Here is an 18,119-nt window from a genome sequence, read left to right on the forward strand (position 1 = left end):
CAGAACTGACAGATTAAATAGACGAGTTCTTGCTCTGCGACAGAAGCTGCCGCATTAGATCTTGCTAGATGGTGAGAAAACGAGCTCAAAGATGAGCACGAGGGGTTCTCGCCTTACCGAGGTCATTGGTTACAAGCTCGCGAAGTGGAAGTCAAAACAAAAGCACCAGTAATCTTGATCGCTGGGTCTCGGTACGCGAGGAAACGTTCGTAGATATCATATAGGATGCTTACCTTTTCACCGATATCTCCATAAAATTGTCCTCTTCAGTTACAGACCTGATGGAGATTATAGACGTCGTATCCTCTTTGCTGTTTTCTATTGGGAAGAAGACAAGAGAAGAAAAATACGGATCCACTCAGACATCATGCTTTTCGTAAGGCCAAAGCGACCACAGGGGCCACGAATAACTATGGGAAAATTAAAGGCGCGAAGGATACGAGGAACAACTGGTGGCATTGAAAACACAAAAGACAGGCTTACCACGCTCTGAGGTTTCGAGTTGGGAAGGTGAGCTAACTTCTGGAATCGTCGTAATGGCGTCATGCGTGACGACTATCACCGGCTCTACATCTTTTAGCTTCAACAATAATGACTGCAATTCAATGTTTTTCTGAAAGGAAAGCGGAGAAGAACGAACAAAGGCGTTAGTAAAGGTGACATTCGCAATGTATAAACATTTTATTGAACAAAATTTTAAGGTGAAAGGTTTATCGCGCACGTAATATATGCAGTTATTTAACGTTTCGCGACACATAAGCACATCAGAACGACAAACTGAGTGTGCGGAGAGGCACAAATCAAAATAATTGCGTCGTGCAGAAAGTTTTCATACTATGCTAAATCGTTAGCATATTCATAATTCTAATGAAAAGCGCAAGAAACGTTCACATGCATAGTAGCCAAAAAATGTTAATCCTCGCATAAGCAGACAGTGGACATGAAACACTAATCAATATAATCAATATAATGAGCAACACGAGAACAAGGTGAGAGCAGGAGCCAACGTTTCGACAAGTGGACTTGTCTTCTTCAAGGCGATATATAGAAATCAATATAGAAATACATGTCGTGGCGCTCCTGCTCGAACCTTCTGGGCTGCTGTGAGGCACACTCGGCCTAAGTACTGACAAAATTTCAGCCAAATTTAGTCAGGTCTTGACATGTCATGTGGCAGGAACTGGCGGCAGTAATGGACTCATTCCAATAGCATATGATGACGTGGTCTCTATATTATTCGAAAATATATTTATGGAAAGACATAATCCGGTTTTCATGTTGTCCTGACGACAGCGAAGAATGAAGGAAGAAGACCATTACTACGACAGAAATGAGAGTACAAGGGGAGAAAAAGACGTGATAGCTGCAGACTGCCTTTCAATATGTCATCTGTTTTGACGCCTTCGCACATGTGACACTAAGCTTTAGCGTGATAGCGTTCCTGTAAATGTATTAGAACGACACCGGTGGCATTGGCGAGAGAGACCAAGGGGTGTGGCCAGCACCTCTTCTAGTCGCTGCCTGCAGCGCATGTTCTCGTCCTGCAGCACTTTGATCCTGGTGAAGAGGCTTTCGTCGTCCGAATCGCGCCTCGACTTCTTCAGCGGCTTCAGGGTGGCCCGAACGCGGTGTTCGCCGGCCTGCGGGTTGCGCCGAAGCTCCACAAGCTGCGATTGAACAGAGAGCATGGCGCCGGAAAAAGGGGCGCATGGGTTTCAGGGCGTGGAAAAAGGAATGTCTTCAGCGCGCGATATTTGATACCGAAAAAAAAAAAGACATACTACGTGCAGATGCATGCCTGAAAGTAACCAGCAAAAACGACGAGTCGCTCGTTTATATATATAGCTATTGGCGAGAGCAGCCAATACAATAGCTTCCAAAGAAACTCTTGAACAGCCGACTATATTTTAAATTCGGGCTGGTTTGGTTTGGTTTGGTTTGGTGCCTAAATGTATGGCACAAGCCTCTACGGGGGATTGGCCACAGATCGGGCTGCAGTAGAAGGGCTGCAAACAGCCCCGTAGCCTTTTCTTTGTCGCTGACGACCAGAATTGATTAGGTACCACAGCGTTGTGTACCTGGCAGTGACGCGGGAACACATGCCCGACCGGTTTTTCCTTTTATTGCGATCGCATTATAGCTGAGGAGTGGCAATACTGCGTGCTCTGCCACATTAAGTGAGGTTCCTATAAAAGAGCAAAAACAAACATATGCCCCGCGACCTCCATAGCGAAGAATCCTGTAGAATCATGTTGTGACGTTGGATGTCTCTTGTGAACTGTGTTTTGTGTGCAAGCATTATAGTTGAAAAGCGAGAATACTGCATGCTCAGTCACAGTAGGTGAAGTTACTATAAAACAGCAAAACAAACATATGGCCCCGCAACCTCCATATCGAAGAATCCTATACAGTTATGTTAAAAAAAAATTATGGGGTTTTACGTGCCAAAACCACTTCTGATTATGAGGCACGCCGTAGTGGGGGACTCCGGAAATTGGGATCACCTGGGCTTCTTTAACGTGCACCTAAATCTAAGTACACGGGTGTTTTCGCATTTCGCCGTTGTGATGTTGGACGTGGACGTTTGTAAACTTTGTCAGTTTTATCGTCTCTGTTGTCCTGCCAAATATTCACATGAAGACGAAAGCGAAAACCTGCTTTGTCTCGCTTTCCTACACAGCATCGGCAAATATGATTTTGAAGGCGATATGAAAGTAGGTGAAATTTGTCGCGTGTAACTGGCAGCAATGGGAACCGCGAATGGTAGCAAATTATAATACATTTCACGCGTAATTACTTCAAATTGCTACGTGACATCTTTCGACAAACAGTGGCGATGCATGCCCCAGATCAAAAGCACAGCCTCTTGCAACAATTCGCGGCACTATCATTTATGCACTGGCTACTACGTAAAATAAAATACGCTATATTCACTGCGTCTTGCTTGTTCGCATTTTTATGACGGATTGCCTGTAGCTGCTCTTGAACGAATGGCTCAAGTATTTATGAATAATGTTTGATCTGAGTATAGGCTCTCCAGAGTACTGGCCAACTCATGTGGTTGTATGGTGACTAGCAGTGACATGACACGCTATGACAATACGCACCTCTGCAGTTAGGGCTCTTTTCTGAAACCTGTGAAACACGATCGACGCAAAATTTGCAGACTATTCGGCACATTCAGCAATACGTTTATGGCAATGGTGACGGTCACATTTGTGGCAAAACTGCGTGATTTAGTAATATTCGCGTGGTCTTATTGCAGATCGACTTGCAGCCTAAACTTCTGAAAAGTTCTGAACTGCGAATCACCACGAAATGACAAAGTTACGAGGCAGTTAAACAGATCAGGATTTGAGAAGGCGATTAATAAGCTGCGTTTCTGGGACGCTGAGGACGACGTCGGCGTTTGGAACTGTACACTGCAGTGTTAATAAGCAAAGACATCTAGAAGTTTACCGAGTGCCACCGAATGACAGAGGCGTCAAATTGACACTTTCAGGCGACTGTTATGGTCGCCAGTTAAAAAGAAAGAACAGGTAAAGGTTGTTTGTGCAAGACTGTGACTTGAAAAGATGTACGATAACAGGGAAAGGATATCTTATGCACACAGTGTCACTTAGGCACGCGCTCTTGCTCGTAAATCCTCAAGTCAGGTACACATTGACAAACTTGCAACGCGCAGATACTACACGACTTTGTGAAGGCAGTTTTTTGCTGCGGCGCGTTACAGTGGCACAATCTAGCATTCAGTCGGCGAATGACGGCTGTTGCCACCGAGATATCATTGCATACCTTTTCGTATGCACCAATCTCGGAACCACATATGACATAGAAGAGGCCTCAGACAGGAGGCCACCCGAACCAGTGCCAACAAAAAGTGTGCCTGTGCATGCTTTTGCCTATATAGAATGCTTGCTGCTTATCACAAATGAACAGAAAGCGATTATATAACGTGTCGGGGTAGGGCTTCAGAATCTCCGCCGACTGGGTAATCTGCTCGTATCTCCATTGAAACGCTCTGTATGCTGCCCCACAATTTCATTTTTTTTCTCAAATTATTTCGCATGAAATTTTCGTCGCAATCTGTATCAATTCCGCGTCACTGCCGTATTAACAATACCAGAAAATTCAGGAATTAAAAAAAAAAACTGCATAAGGGACGTTTAAACAGCGTAGTAATATGATTTGTATCTTATAGTAAATCTCACGCGTATATAAAAGGACGACACGAGGTAGCAACGCATGCATCATTGTCCTCGAGGCGCGAACACGAACGAAGCACGTCACTTCACGTCACTGGCAAACCACAATCACCAGCAGCGCGGCATACCAGACCAGTGCGCAGGTGAGAGTGCTCTCAGACAAGCAAGAGTGTGTAAGTGTTTGTGCGGCAGTGGTACGTGCAGGGTGATGCAGGGAGCTCAGGGATGATCGGTTTCGATCGTTCTTATCGCGCTCCGATTTAGTGGCCAGAGGCCACGAACAACAAAACGCGACGGCAACTCTAAATATCATATCAAGATTGCGCATTTCTGCGCATGCGCACTGTACGGGAGGTCGCATGTTCCTCTGTCTGAATGATACTACAGCGAACACGGTCGGTCCTATGCACGATGACTTGTCCACAACATTCGAAAACAACGACAGAAGATATGAAAGTGAGTTATCTAGTTAATTGAGTAACGTCTGCAGCCAGTTCTTATATAGATACGTTTAGGTTGGGCACTGCGCGAATGCACCGGAGTAAAGAAGGAATTTAGAGAAGCAGCAAAAAACGGAAGCAAACACTCATCTTCTGCATGTATATAGCCCTCTCATTGGATTTTGCGGGTCATCCACGGAATGATAGCGATTATCAACGCTCTTGCTGAACAACCTATTACGACTTCACCGAGCATATAAATATGAAAACTTTCGTGCTAGGAACAAAACATTGAACGCAGTAGCGCCCATAAAACGAAGCTACGTGCAGCGAGTTCGATAGATTCCTCCAGCACGTCGCATAGCAAGCATTTTGCTTTGTTAACGAGGATGCATGCCTAATTGCCGGATTATGCTAATGTGTGACTGAAGGGCTCTGTGGAAGCGTGTAGTTAATAACGGCCTTTCACACACGCACGATAATTGCTCTTGATGGCCTTGTTTTCCCCGCTGAATTCTTCATTCGAAGTAACGGCGCAGTTCTTACCTTGCTCGAACCGCGGATGAGCTGCAAATGGCGAAGTTATAATTCGTGCCGCTTCATGGTTCTTAATCTGTTAATTGCAGCGCCCCGCAACTTTCATTTTCGATGACGTTGATTGCTTTTCAAAGCTCGACGAAGTGCAGTTTAATCCCCCTCTTTGGCGATGATAGAAAAAAATGAATATTTTAGTTCTGCTATATAAAATAAGGTATTTACTTTTGCACTAGATAAACAAAAAGTTGCACATGAGCGACAGATGTCTCCTGGCCGTTGTAAGGAAGAGAGGAAACCCTTGAACAATTCACAGGCGTTAAGTCACGAGTCTAGAGTTTGTGAACCTCTCATCCAGATATTAAGTAAACTGTAACCAGACCGCTATCATGTAACTTCCATAGGGCCTAACCTTGCACTTCTGCAGCGCATCACCGTAAGATAGTTTCATTTACTCTATTTCGTGAGATGTATCATTTACCTCGCCCTTAACAATGTCCTTTAGGGTCAAGCGGTTCGAAGCTTGAAGAGTTGGTGGTTATGAAAAGCATGACGTACTAGATTTGTATGCTGATAACAAAGAATTGTTTAATCGTAACTGATCAATTCGTTACTGAGAAGCACGTACCAAATTTCATCGTCTGTCTAGTTTCCGACAGTTTGCTTCCACGTGGACGTTTTGGTTCGGCTTGCAAAGATTTTGAGCTAGTGGTTGCCGACTTGTACTCAGTAAGTGTGAAGTCTAGTGGCGGTGCGCGGATGGCTTGCACACGAGGAATCTTCGAAGACACTTCGAAGCTAGGAAAACACTCATGGCGTCGCGCACTTTATTTTGGTCTGGTCAAACAAAGGATGTATTCATATTAGAGATCAGCTCTTGCTAGACCTTGTGGCGAGCCTCGGCGGCGTAACCGAGCGAACGAGCAGAACAGTGAAGGATGAAAGAGATAAGCGTAGTGCCGGCGATCGCTACGAGATGGCACCAGTGTACCGCGCGTTGTCTGTTCACTTCTTTCTTCGGTGACTGCGTTTTATCGGCCAACAACTTGTTCAACGTTATCCCTCGATGCACGACGCGCCTGCAGGTATCGGAAGTTTCCTTGAATGTTATCGACAGTTCTATCGGATAGTTCTAGCGATTGTCACGAAAGTTTTTTTTGTGTAATCTGATTGTATGCGTGACGCGAATTGTGTAGTGCTCTCTGGAAGCCACGCGGGCACCAGCGATTACTTTGGAACCTTCGACGAGTCATGTATAAACGCCGAAGAGCTTGACCCGCAGATCATGGCATTGTCTGCTTTTCTTTCGCGGTTGTGCTCGATCCTTCCTCATTTATTGCGACGACCCCATAAAGTCCTCATATGTTTGCCGCTTGCGCTTGCCATTTATTAGGTCTCGTCATCTCGCTCTTTCATTCTTCTCTAAGAACTTTACATTTCAATATTTGTGCACTGCCTGCAAAATAAATGTGCAATTTACGAGAGATATAAAAACTGAAGGTCCTGCCCTTGTGTAGCTTTGCGTTTCTGTGACCTGTCGGTAACGTTTCTACGAAAAAAAAAGTCTACATGACGCCGCCATTTGGTAGTGCGAAAGCTTGGTGCTCATTCGCAAAAGGTGCGCGAGTGATGGCAGGGAATAATTAGTGAGGGGTGGTGTGCGCAGGGTTGGTCAGATGCAAGGAGCAGGCGGGGGGCGTGGTTGGTGAGGGGTGCAGTGAGTGAGTGAAGCACGGACAGAGAGAGAGAGAGAGAAGGGAGCCACATGTAGAGCGTTGTGTGAAGTGGGCTCACCAGTCTCACCTTGGGTACAAACACGAGGCAGAGCGTGGTGGTGGAACAGAAGATGATGAACACTGAGATGATGATGAACGCGGCGTCCTGCTGGTCGCGCAGCACGAACGAGATGGCCGCGCCGATGGTGCACATGATGACCACGTTGTACACGCTCATGCCCACGTACTTGGAGTCGTTGAGCGCCGGTATGCTCACGTGACGGGTCTCCCACGCCAGGAAGCAACCGAACGCCTGCGGCCCACGGGAGAAGGGGAAATGTGTGGTTACGACGCGTGACATCGAGGTCTGTGTGCCTTTATGGTGACGTCATTCAAGACTCTGTTTACCATTAGTTTCCGTCTCCAACACCGTAGTTTCAGCGTCATGATCACAAAGTTCCAAGTCTGGTAACATGGTGCTGAATGGTAGGCTAGTTGGTCCTTCATGACGTAATCCATGACGTCGTGCCTCTAATTATTTTGTGCATGCCCTTATTTCTTTTTGTTTTGTGTCTGCCCTTACAGTTTTCGAGCGCATTGCTTTAACAGAGTATTCAAGCAGCCCATTTGGTGCGATATAAATAAAAGGTGAGTGTGAGAAGTTGAGGAGGGCGGTAGCAATGCGAAAGAATGGGACGACTCTAGGAGTCCAGGCGTTACAGATGACGCCAGCTATGAAGCGCTAGTCTGCACCCTTCACAAGTCTGCAGAAGTCAGTAGTTTGAAACATTGACGAGTGTAACCAATTTTCCGCAACGCATGCACCGTGCATGATTTACACGAGGACATTAGCACGTGCACATCGATGCGTATGCGCCCAGACGTACAAGTTTGTGCTGCGATGCCGCAATAAACCGCCCGAAGTGCTTTCGTTCGAGCCGAAATTGGCCTTCGTTTCTGGTACGCTGCTGTGTACACGTCTCAAACTGGGAGGAAGACAATCCTGCCTGAATCACGTTGTAATTGTCATTGCTTGATAGGCACGCTAAAACAAGTGGTGGTGCGCAGGGCAAATAGAGAGAGCAAGAATAAAAGATGAAGGGCGGAGAAGTTAAACAGATTACCTTCGCGTGGATACTCTCCGCACTGGCGGAAGTGGTAAAGGCAGAAAAGATAAGGAGAAAGGAAGATCTGAATAAATTCTTTCCGCACAAACAGAGTGCACCAAATAACCCTATAGACGACAGAGAAAGCGCAAAGCTCAATAGGCATTCAAGTGCGAGATTCGAGCTAGAACTTGAGTTTGGTTTCCTGTGGCAGTGGTAGGGGGGTACGGGGGCATCTACTCGAATATAAAAAACAAAAACATATTTCATAGGGCTTCATCTGTCCCGTACACATAATCTTTCGCAATCACCTTTCAGGCCTCTGTCTACGTACCATGAGCAGTCCTTTGTAGGCGTATATTGAGCCCAGGAAGATGGTCATCTTGTGGCTCTGACAGAATTCCATCTCTGGAATCACCGACACGTCCTCGTTGCCCTGCGATGCCTAGAGAAAGGGGGTCGCGAGAAGGAGTCAAAATGGAGTCAGAGGCACGGATACACCCACTATCGCTTTTTTTTTTCGGGTATTGCCTCATCGAGCGCGCAGAAACATTCAAATCTACCATGACGACAAAATATTCTCGGTAAGGCTACCCGAAATTAAAAAAAAAAAAACATCGTTAAATTTCATACCATTGATGCGCAAACATGGAGGAATAGCGGCATCGTTCATCATGCATGAACGTCTTAGCCTGTAATATAATAATACATTCTGACTAAATATAATAAATTTTACCAATGCTACACCGTACGAATGTGTATCATTGCAGAAAAAAAAAATTCCAGACAGTCATGACAGATGGGCATACGGGCACCCAGAGCGCTCGAAGAATGCGCAACAGCGCTTACGGCTGCTTTACTTTATTTTTGTACCTGTTGCTTCGCACTTGCTTTTACGGCTACTGCTGCAAAAGCAGAAGCTCCGCCAGGATTGTCCTGGACGCTTTAGCACGGATGCTGTTAAACTATATGCAATGCTTAGAAATACGAGTCTGATAACATTGAAAGTGCGTCAAGTGAGCGTGACGTACGATAGTTTGATAACTGAAAGAGAGAGATAGAAATGAGAGTTCGTTTACTTATTCGTTAACTTAGTCGCAGCTGTTTCCCGCAATTCGATTAATAAAAAACCGTTACGCGTCACTGGCCGCTTTATTAACAACAGATTATACCGCGCAAATCACGCCCAGGTTTCGATGCCGCTTTAAAACCGCCAGCCAATGGCCGGCGAGGAACGTCGCGTTTCCTCCTCCGACACCTTACAACGCGCTTCGTAATCGTGTTTCGAAGGCTTGCAGGCTGCACGTAGGCATTCAATTAATGCCTCCTGCCATTATTGATTGGCCCAAAAACTTCGAGGCGAAACAAATAAAAAAAAATAATAAAGAGAAATCACGGGCGAAACGTTATTGTTTAGAAAAAAAGAAGGCTTCGGGAGCCCCGTGGGAAAATTGCTGAGCGTCGGCCCCATCGCAGCGAGCTTATTTTGAACGCCACGGTCCCAGGCGTAATCAATCAGCATTTTTCTTTTCTTTGATCGTACACTATAGCCTGTCTGCCACGTTCCTCCCCGTCCTTTGTTTTTTTTTTCAGTTTTTTTCTTGTTTTTTGCTTTTGTTTTTCCCTTTCCAAAGCGCGCATACGCACGCACCACGTGACGTGCTCTCTCCTGCACCAAATCCGTGCACTGCGGTGCAAGCCACAACTACGCTCTCTATCTTGTTCCGCATAAGTTGCGCAAAGTCCGATGGAACAGTTTTGCCAATATGTTCCACTTAGTGGAACCTATGTAAAACGAGCCATCCCACTTACCTAGCCAGACTTATGTGGAACGATATTAAGAGTTATAAACATACAGTAACAAGATAGAAGGTCGACCGGAGAAAGAGCCAACGTTGAAGGACATTCGGCTCACGTAGGTTGCACGAAGTAAACGAAACATCTTGGAGATATGCTCCACTTAGTTGGCTGCAAAAGAGTGTACGCTTATCCGGTAGTAGGTTCGAACTTCAGAAACCTGCTGCTCGAGGCCCGTGATTGGTCGCGAGGCGTTGGCCACGCTGGCGTTCGCGATCAGGAAATTGCTGGCTGCGTCGGCCAAGCTCACAAACGGAGAAAACACTATGATTCGCCGTCCCTGATTGGATACTGAATGACGTCAGTGCCCCAGCTTCGGTAAGCGCTGCACTGTTTAGTAACAAGGAGTTAAGAGAGAGAGAGGGAGAGAGAGATGGGGCCGGGAGGGTACAACGCAGTTTGCGCATTTCTTCACACAAGAAAGTTTTCCCGGGCAATCCGTCACGGCGGGCCCGGGGAGGGACTCTCGCGAGAGAATTTCGAAATATGGTAATGACGACACGTTCGGTGCGCACGGGGCGCGTTCAGTGTTTTGGAATCGTTTGCCCGCCATTTTTACGAAGCCCTTCTTTCCCATTACGCTCTCAACTTAAAGAAAAAAAAAAACCATTCGCGGCTGCTTCGCGGCGGGCCACTCCGTTGGTGCGGCAGCAGAGGCGGCAACTCGACCAGCCGTGACTAAGGAGTGTTCGAACATTGTGCGGCTTTGGGGTACTTGCACAAAAGATTAGTGACTTTCGTTGCATTTTATAGAGTACCCACACAGGGTACAAGTCTTCATGACTTCGACGCTGCGAGTAATCGGCCATTATTGATCGCTATGATTGTTCCTTTAATCGTGGCCCATAGCCAGGATGGTGATTGGCCACACCGCGTCAAATGAAATGACTGGCAGCGCTATAATAATAATAACAATTTTAACGGTGACCATTACAGCCTTCCATATCTACCTCCTCGTCTTCTCATCGTTGTTCCGTTGTCATATTTGTCAGTTGTTCAGCCAGGATCACTAAGGATTTGGTTAAACTTCAAGTATCCTAGTAATCTTATCATGTAACTTATGTAGCAGCGCGAAAAAATAAGGAAGGGAGGATGATAGAGACAGAGTGAAAAGAGCGCTGTTGCAATGAACCAACTAGCCAAGCAAGCAACCATTCTTATCATGTAGGTAAAGCAGCTATACGCAAAGAATTTGAGCTCCAATATTATGCACTGTAAAACCCCCGACGCAACGTCCACGCTCAGATAAGCGCCAATTTTCCGATGTTTTATAACCAATAAAATATGTAAAAAGCAGTTTCAAGCCAGGATGTACGTGCGAACATTCGAAAGAGTTATTCCTGTTCTTGCAGATTTGAATATTGCGAAATGCGGAGCTGCTTCTAAATATCGTGTCAATCCTGCGACGGGCGTTTCAACGCGCGCTTATAACGTGCAAATCGGCGAAATTCCTGAGCGTAGCGCTCCAATATTGCTTTATTATTAAATACCGAATCTATACTTCGCAGATAGAATGCGACAATATGTTCGTATTCGGCTCAGACCCATTCCAACTGCCTGAAAATTCGGCACTCGAGATGCCGATACAAGCCTCGATCGGAATGCTCGCAAATGAAAAGATTCAGAAATTGAAAAAAAAGTAAATAACTAAATTGTCAGATCTCCCACGAGATGTGTTTCGCGTGAGCCGAGAGCGAAACAAATCAGAGTGGCAGTTACATTTGGTTCATTTGCATAACCAATTTTCTTGTCCTATCGAGGTTTGGTCACGCCTGAATGCGTTGCATTCTGCGGCTGTGATTGTGTTTACGAGGTACACGCGGCGACGTGCCTATATGGTGATGCGGGTTGGCCGAGAGTAATGCGGATCACCACGTGACTTACGAAAAAAAAGGCACCTGCAGTGCCTTCATGACTGGACCAAGGTATCTAGGTGATTTGCATCACAAAACCTAAATCTTTGTGGGATAGCAGAACTGGTGGTATTGCCTCGTTAGATCTGAAGAGTGTTGTAGCCAAGCATGAGTGTGTGATATCGAAAAACTTATTTGTTCGATAACGTCTCTGCTATGTTTTAAATCGTTGAGTTAGCTTTTAGCTTATTGCTCAGTTTCGCTCCGCTGTCACCGTCCACAGCGAGAGGTGAGAGAGGCGCCAGAGGGCGCTTCCACAGCACACCGACGCGCTGCGCTAAGTACCCTAAGCACCCTACCCTACCCTAAGTACCCCAAGTACCCTAAGAATGAGAACGCATTAAAAAGGTCGATGTCGGGTTAAAAACAAAAACAAGGGCTGGAGAATGAATCCGCGATCAAAATGGTTGCGGAAGCTGTAGATTGCAACACCTGTCAAATGGTGAGGGGAGGTGTAAGAGAAGACAACATTTTTGGTTATAAAATGCCCCCGAAGCGTGCATACACTAGGTCGTCTGAGGCAAAGTAACCGAACTTGGCAACCCTGTAAACAGTGGCACGCTGTACGCGGGACGTTTTTTGATGGCGCACAGCTCTTCTCCGGCCCGGGGCGTAGGTTTGCGCCTTGTTGCAGAGAGAGGAAAGGAGAGAGAGAGAGAGAGGCGTTCGGCGTTGTGGCACCAGAGCGCTCGCGGCGAGTTTGCACAGCGGCTCTCACGTTGGCCCAGGTGGCCGGCGCGCCGTGGCAAGATAGATCGATCGTCGCATGCAAACATGGGCCGGCTTGGCTCATTCATTCCGGGAGGGCCCTAGGGAGCCGACGGGTGGGGGCCCGTGCGCCACCACTAGAAAAGCGCGAGAACAGAATCGACGCGGAAAACGCGGAACGAGGAGAGTAGAACAGACACAAAAAGGAAGAGAGAGAGAAAGTGTTAGAAGATGTGGAGAAAACACGAGAAGAAGCCGGCGCGTTTAGGGGAGTGAGGAGGGTTTGGATATAGTGAGTTTAGTTGCTGCTTCGAGTTTATGGGCTCTTTGGTGAGGACTTCGTGCGTGTTTTTCTTGGCCGTCTCGACAGGAGCGGTAGCAGCTGCATGGCCGGCTATGTTTAGTGCCGCTGGGATGTGTAGCGCCACGTCCTGCGGGCGTAAAAATACGAATGAAGAGCCTCCGATAACTCCCTAACTTGCGCGCTCGAGACTCGAGCGAGGACGAGAGACAGAGGGAAGCGATGTTAGCATGCTGAGATGTGAAGCGGAGCGTGCTAACGTGACTTCTATTTCTCTCTCTCACCCCACAATATCTATCTATCTATCTATCTATCTATCTATCTATCTATCTATCTATCTATCTATCTATCTATCTATCTATCTATCTATCTATCTATCTATCTATCTATCTATCTATCTATCTATCTATCTATCTATCTATCTATCTATCTATCTATCTATCTATCTATCTATCTATCTATCTATCTATCTATCTATCTATCTATCTATCTATCTATCTATCTATCTATCTATCTATCTATCTATCTATCTATCTATCTATCTATCTATCTATCTATCTATCTATCTATCTATCTATCTATCTATCTATCTATCTATCTATCTATCTATCTATCTATCTATCTATCTATCTATCTATCTATCTATCTATCTATCTATCTATCTATCTATCTATCTATCTATCTATCTATCTATCTATCTATCTATCTATCTATCTATCTATCTAATCTGCACATGCTCAAATGCGCACGCACGTATATGGCACCGGAACGTTGGCAGACGAACGTAGACATAGACATAAAGCGTTGGCCGACCAACAGACGTAGTGACCAAGGAAGCATAGGCTACGTTACTTGCTTTAATTAAAATGTGGAAATGATAAAGTAAAGGGAAATGAAATATGCAAAAAAAAAAAAACAACTTGCCGCAGGCGGGATCTCACCACATGTTATCGCATAACGCGTGAGACGCTCTTACCCACTGAGCTACCGTGGTGCCGTTTTGCCGTTCAAATTCTCGAGTATTATTTGTGCACTGAGTCTTGCCCTGGGAATGTTAGCCAGCGCCATAATTTCGGAGAAACTAAAAACCCTGCCTCGTCGAATTAGCAAAAAAAAGAAAAAAAAATGAAAAAAGAAAAGTGCGCCTGTTACGCAAGTTTCATCATCATCATCATCCTATATTAATGTCCACTGCAGGATGAAGCCCTCTCCCTGTGATCTCCAATTACCCCTATCTTGCGCTAGCTGATTCCAACTTGCGGCTGCAAATTTCCTAACTTCATCACCCCACCTAATTTTCTGCCGTCCTCGACTGCGCTTCACCTTCTCTTGGTATCCATTCTGGAACACTAATGGTCCGCCGGTTATCCATCCTACGCATTACATGGCCTGCCCAGATCCATTTTCCCCTCTTAATGTCAACTAGAATATCGGATATCCCCGTTTGCTCTTTGATCCACACCGCTCTCTTCTTGTCTCTTAACGTAAGGCCTAATATTTTTCGGTCCATCGCTCTTTGTGCGGTCCTTAACTTGTTTTCGAGCTTCTTTGTTAACCTCCAAGTTTCTGCCCCATATGTTAGAACCGGTAGAATGCAATGATAGTACACTTTTCTCTTCAAGGACAGTGGTAAGCTCCCAGTCAGGATTTGGCAATGCCTGCCGTATGCACTCCAACCCAATTTTATTCGTCTGTGAATTTCTTTCTCATGATCAGCGTCCCCTGTGAGTAATTGACCTAGATAAAAGTAGGCGTTAACGGGTACTAGAGGCTGACTGGCGATCTTGAATTCTTGTTCCCTTGCCGGGCTATTAAACATTATCTTTGTCTTCTGCATATTAATATTCAACCCCACTCTTATAATTTCTTGGTTAATGTCCTCAATCATTTGTTGTAATTCGTCCCCATAGTTGCAGAATAGGACAATGTCATCTGCAAACCGAAGGTTGCTGAGATATTCGTCGTTGATCCTCACTCCTAAGCCTTCCCAGTCTAGGCGCTTGAATACTTCTAAGCATGCAGTGAATAGCATTGGAGAGATTGTGTCTCCTTGCCTGACCCCTTTCTTGATAGGTAACTTTCTACTTTTCTTGTGGAGAACCAAGGTAGCTTTGGAATCTTGATAGATGTATGCCAAGATATTTATTGCATGCCTCCTGCACTCCTTGATTACGCAATGTCTCCATGACTGCTGGTATCTCTACTGAATCAAATGCCTTTTCATAATCTATGAAAGCCATATAGAGAGGTTGATTGTACTCCGCAGATTTCTCGATTACCTGATTGATTACATGGATATGATCCATCGTAGAATATCCCTTCCTGAAGCCAGCCTGTTCTCTTGGTTGGCTGAAGTCAAGTGTTGCCCTGATTCTCTTAGAAATTATCTTGGTGAATATTTCCTACAATACTGAAAGCAAGCTAATGGGTCTATAATTCTTCAATTCTTTAACGTCTCCCTTCTTATCGCTGAGTATAATGTTGGCGTTCTTCCAGATTTCTGGTACACTTGAAGTCGTGAGGCATTGTGTACAAAGGGCCGCAAGCTTTTCAAGCATGATATCTCCTCAATCTTTAATTAAATCGACTGTTATTCCATCTTCTCCAGCAGCTTTTCCCCTGGTCATGACTTTCAAGGCCCTTCTAACTTCATCGCTAGTTATCTTGTTCATCGCTACTTCCAACGAAAGTACCTTGGCTGCTCTGGGAACTGTACAGGTCAGTATAGAATTCTTCCGCTGATTTTACTATGTCATTAAAATTGCTGATGATATTACCCTGCTTATCTTTCAGTGCGCACATCTTGCCTTGTCTTATGCCTAGTTTTCTTCTCACTGATTTCATGTGGCGTCCATATTTTACTGCTTCCTCAATCTATTCCCACGTTATAATTTTGACATATCCCTTACTTTCCTCTTGTTGATCAGTTTCGACAGTTCAGCGAATTCTATCTGATCTCTCGAGTTGGACACTTTCATGTTTTGTCGTTTCTTTATTAGGTCTTTTGCAACTTGGGAGAGCTTACCTACTGGTTGCCTTGGTGCCTTACCTCCCACTTCAATTGTTGCTTCTGAGATCAGCCTAGTTACGGTTTCATTCATTACCTCTATGTTGTCTTCATCTTCCTGTTCTAAAGCTGCATATTTGTTTGCGAGAACCAACCTGAATTGGCCTGCTTTTACCCTTACTGGGTCTAGGTTGGCCTGTTTCTTCTTGACTAATTTTATTATTTCTCTCTTCAAATGGAGAGAAATCCTAGACGTCACAAACCTATGGTCACTGCACCTTACTCTTCCTAACACTTCTACATCCTGCACTATGCTGGGATCGGCAGAGAATATGAAATCTATTTCATTCCTTGTTTCTCCATTAGGGCTTTTCCAGGTCCACTTCCTGTTGCTGCACGAGTTTCTATGCGAGCTTACGGTGACTTCTTTTTTGTTGCGTACCGTTTAACTTAAGGTCAGGTAGTCTGGGCAGATGGTGAAATGTGAGTGAGTATCAAGAGGAGATACGCAGAGCAAAACCAGAGCAAAACAATGAAAAGCACCACGGTATGGATAAATAAAGCGTGCGCTCGTGCAATTAGTTGGTTTCCTGAGCAGATTAATGGCAGATGCGAAAGAAAGAAAAACGTCTAGGTAATTGAGGCCGCAACTACGAACGCCTGCTAACAGTTTAGCATCCGATATAACTACCCGGGGAATCTTAACTGCAAGCAGGTTAAGCAAACCGAAATTCCTTAAATATGTCTGCGCACAGAAACGGTTAGGCCGTACGCGGCGTCGTTTCATTCGCGTGCCTTGCAATCCTTATAACTCCGAAGTTTGGGCTCTCCGCTTGTTAAGCATAGTTTATCTCGAGTAACTGTGCTAATTATTAAGTATAAGAAAGAAGCTCCGGGCGAAACCGTGGCATGGCAACAACCCTTTCGCTGTTGAGTTTTCCTCGGTCGCGGTCCCGGAGCGCTCATTATCCAACACACGAAGCTCGTCGCATGCGCATTTTTACAATCGTGTATCCATTGTTCCGATGCACGTTTCAACTCATTAAATTTCTCGTTAACCAGAAAAAAGAAAGAAGGAAAAGAACACGATAAAAATAATTAATGTAAAGTATAAGCCGTGATTTCTCTGTCTTAATAACAACTTTTGTGCCCGTCTGCGTGGTAATTGATGTCACTGCGAGGGGTGATGGCGGAGAAAGAACAGCGCTTCGCGACCACATCGTTCGCCCTTTTACGCACTGCTCGTTAATGGTCGCAAATAACGGGTCCAATATATCGACCAACCCGACGGTATTGTTTCTCCAACTCTTTTCCATCGCATCCATCACGAGTTCTCGTGCATAGTTTTATATTAAAGTTGAAACATAGTGACACCCTCGGCTGGTGGCACACGAAGCTCGTACAGCGGCAGCTCAAGCTGTATTGCTCGTTATGAATGCCTTTATGCACACGTTCAGTCGCCATGGGCTCATGCTCAACGCGCTCCCCGGCGCAATGACAATTTACGATGAAGGCGCAGATGATGACTGCTGCGGCGCTGTGCGTGATGTCTAAAACGTGACGGCCGTGACTCGTTTGCGGCTCCGCAATCACTTCCGGCGCATGAAGCGCGCAATAGCAAAGCCTTCGAGATGTGTTTCTATTATACTCAGAAGGAAACGTCGCTGGGGCGTGGATTTGGACACCGCCTATTGGATATACCGAAGCCTAGAGACCGATCCATTCATAAATGTTGTAAGGACCGGCATTAAGTGAACCGAGTCATTAGCTTGGAATATAAGAATTTGATGTGGCAGTGGCACACGTGACAGAGATGGCGAATTGAGCTTTCAAGTATGTGAGAAGGCCCGCTGAGTCAATAAGGCTCTTTAAGGCACAGGTTGCAACACTAAGGTCCAGCTTCCAGAAATACGCACATCTTCAGGCTGTTCAAAATAACGGGCTTGAAAATTTCTGCTATGAACCGTAAACTACGTGCGCTGATCAAAAAAGCAAAAAAAAAAAAAAAAAAAGAGAGAGAAAAAAACTAAGTAGGGAAACAACTACAACTAACACAAAATGATGAGCCACCACTGCTTCTCAGTATGGCGTGAATAGACCTTGACAGCCTTCGCAGAACCAGGCAGTAATTGGTACTTTGTCTCAATACTAAGCAGTTGAACCAATGGTGGAATTGCACGAGGTATCGGGAGTATAGTGCGGGGCCGTGGTAGGAGCACATTGTTACAATGCATTCTGTAACTTTGTTCAAGATTACGACTATACCTCGACCTTATCACTAAAATGCTTCGAACTGCTTGCGATATGCTGGCCATCACTTGTTGCTTGTGTGG

General features: G+C 45.4%; 1 protein-coding gene across 1 annotated transcript in view; it reads right to left on the reverse strand.

The window, feature by feature from the left end:
• The window catches only part of LOC119433994 (gamma-aminobutyric acid type B receptor subunit 2), a 350,459-nt gene that overhangs the window by 10,097 nt on the left and 322,243 nt on the right, over nt 1–18,119 (reverse strand). The window contains exons 14-18 of the mRNA XM_049658564.1: nt 8,335–8,445; nt 6,983–7,207; nt 1,506–1,667; nt 484–613; nt 234–318 (exon numbers count right to left, since the gene is read on the reverse strand). Of these exons, the coding sequence (XP_049514521.1) occupies nt 234–318; nt 484–613; nt 1,506–1,667; nt 6,983–7,207; nt 8,335–8,445 (713 nt within the window). The remainder of the gene's footprint in view (nt 1–233; nt 319–483; nt 614–1,505; nt 1,668–6,982; nt 7,208–8,334; nt 8,446–18,119) is intronic.

The sequence above is a fragment of the Dermacentor silvarum genome, chromosome 11, assembly GCF_013339745.2.
Source record: "Dermacentor silvarum isolate Dsil-2018 chromosome 11, BIME_Dsil_1.4, whole genome shotgun sequence".
NCBI lineage: Eukaryota > Metazoa > Arthropoda > Arachnida > Ixodida > Ixodidae > Dermacentor > Dermacentor silvarum.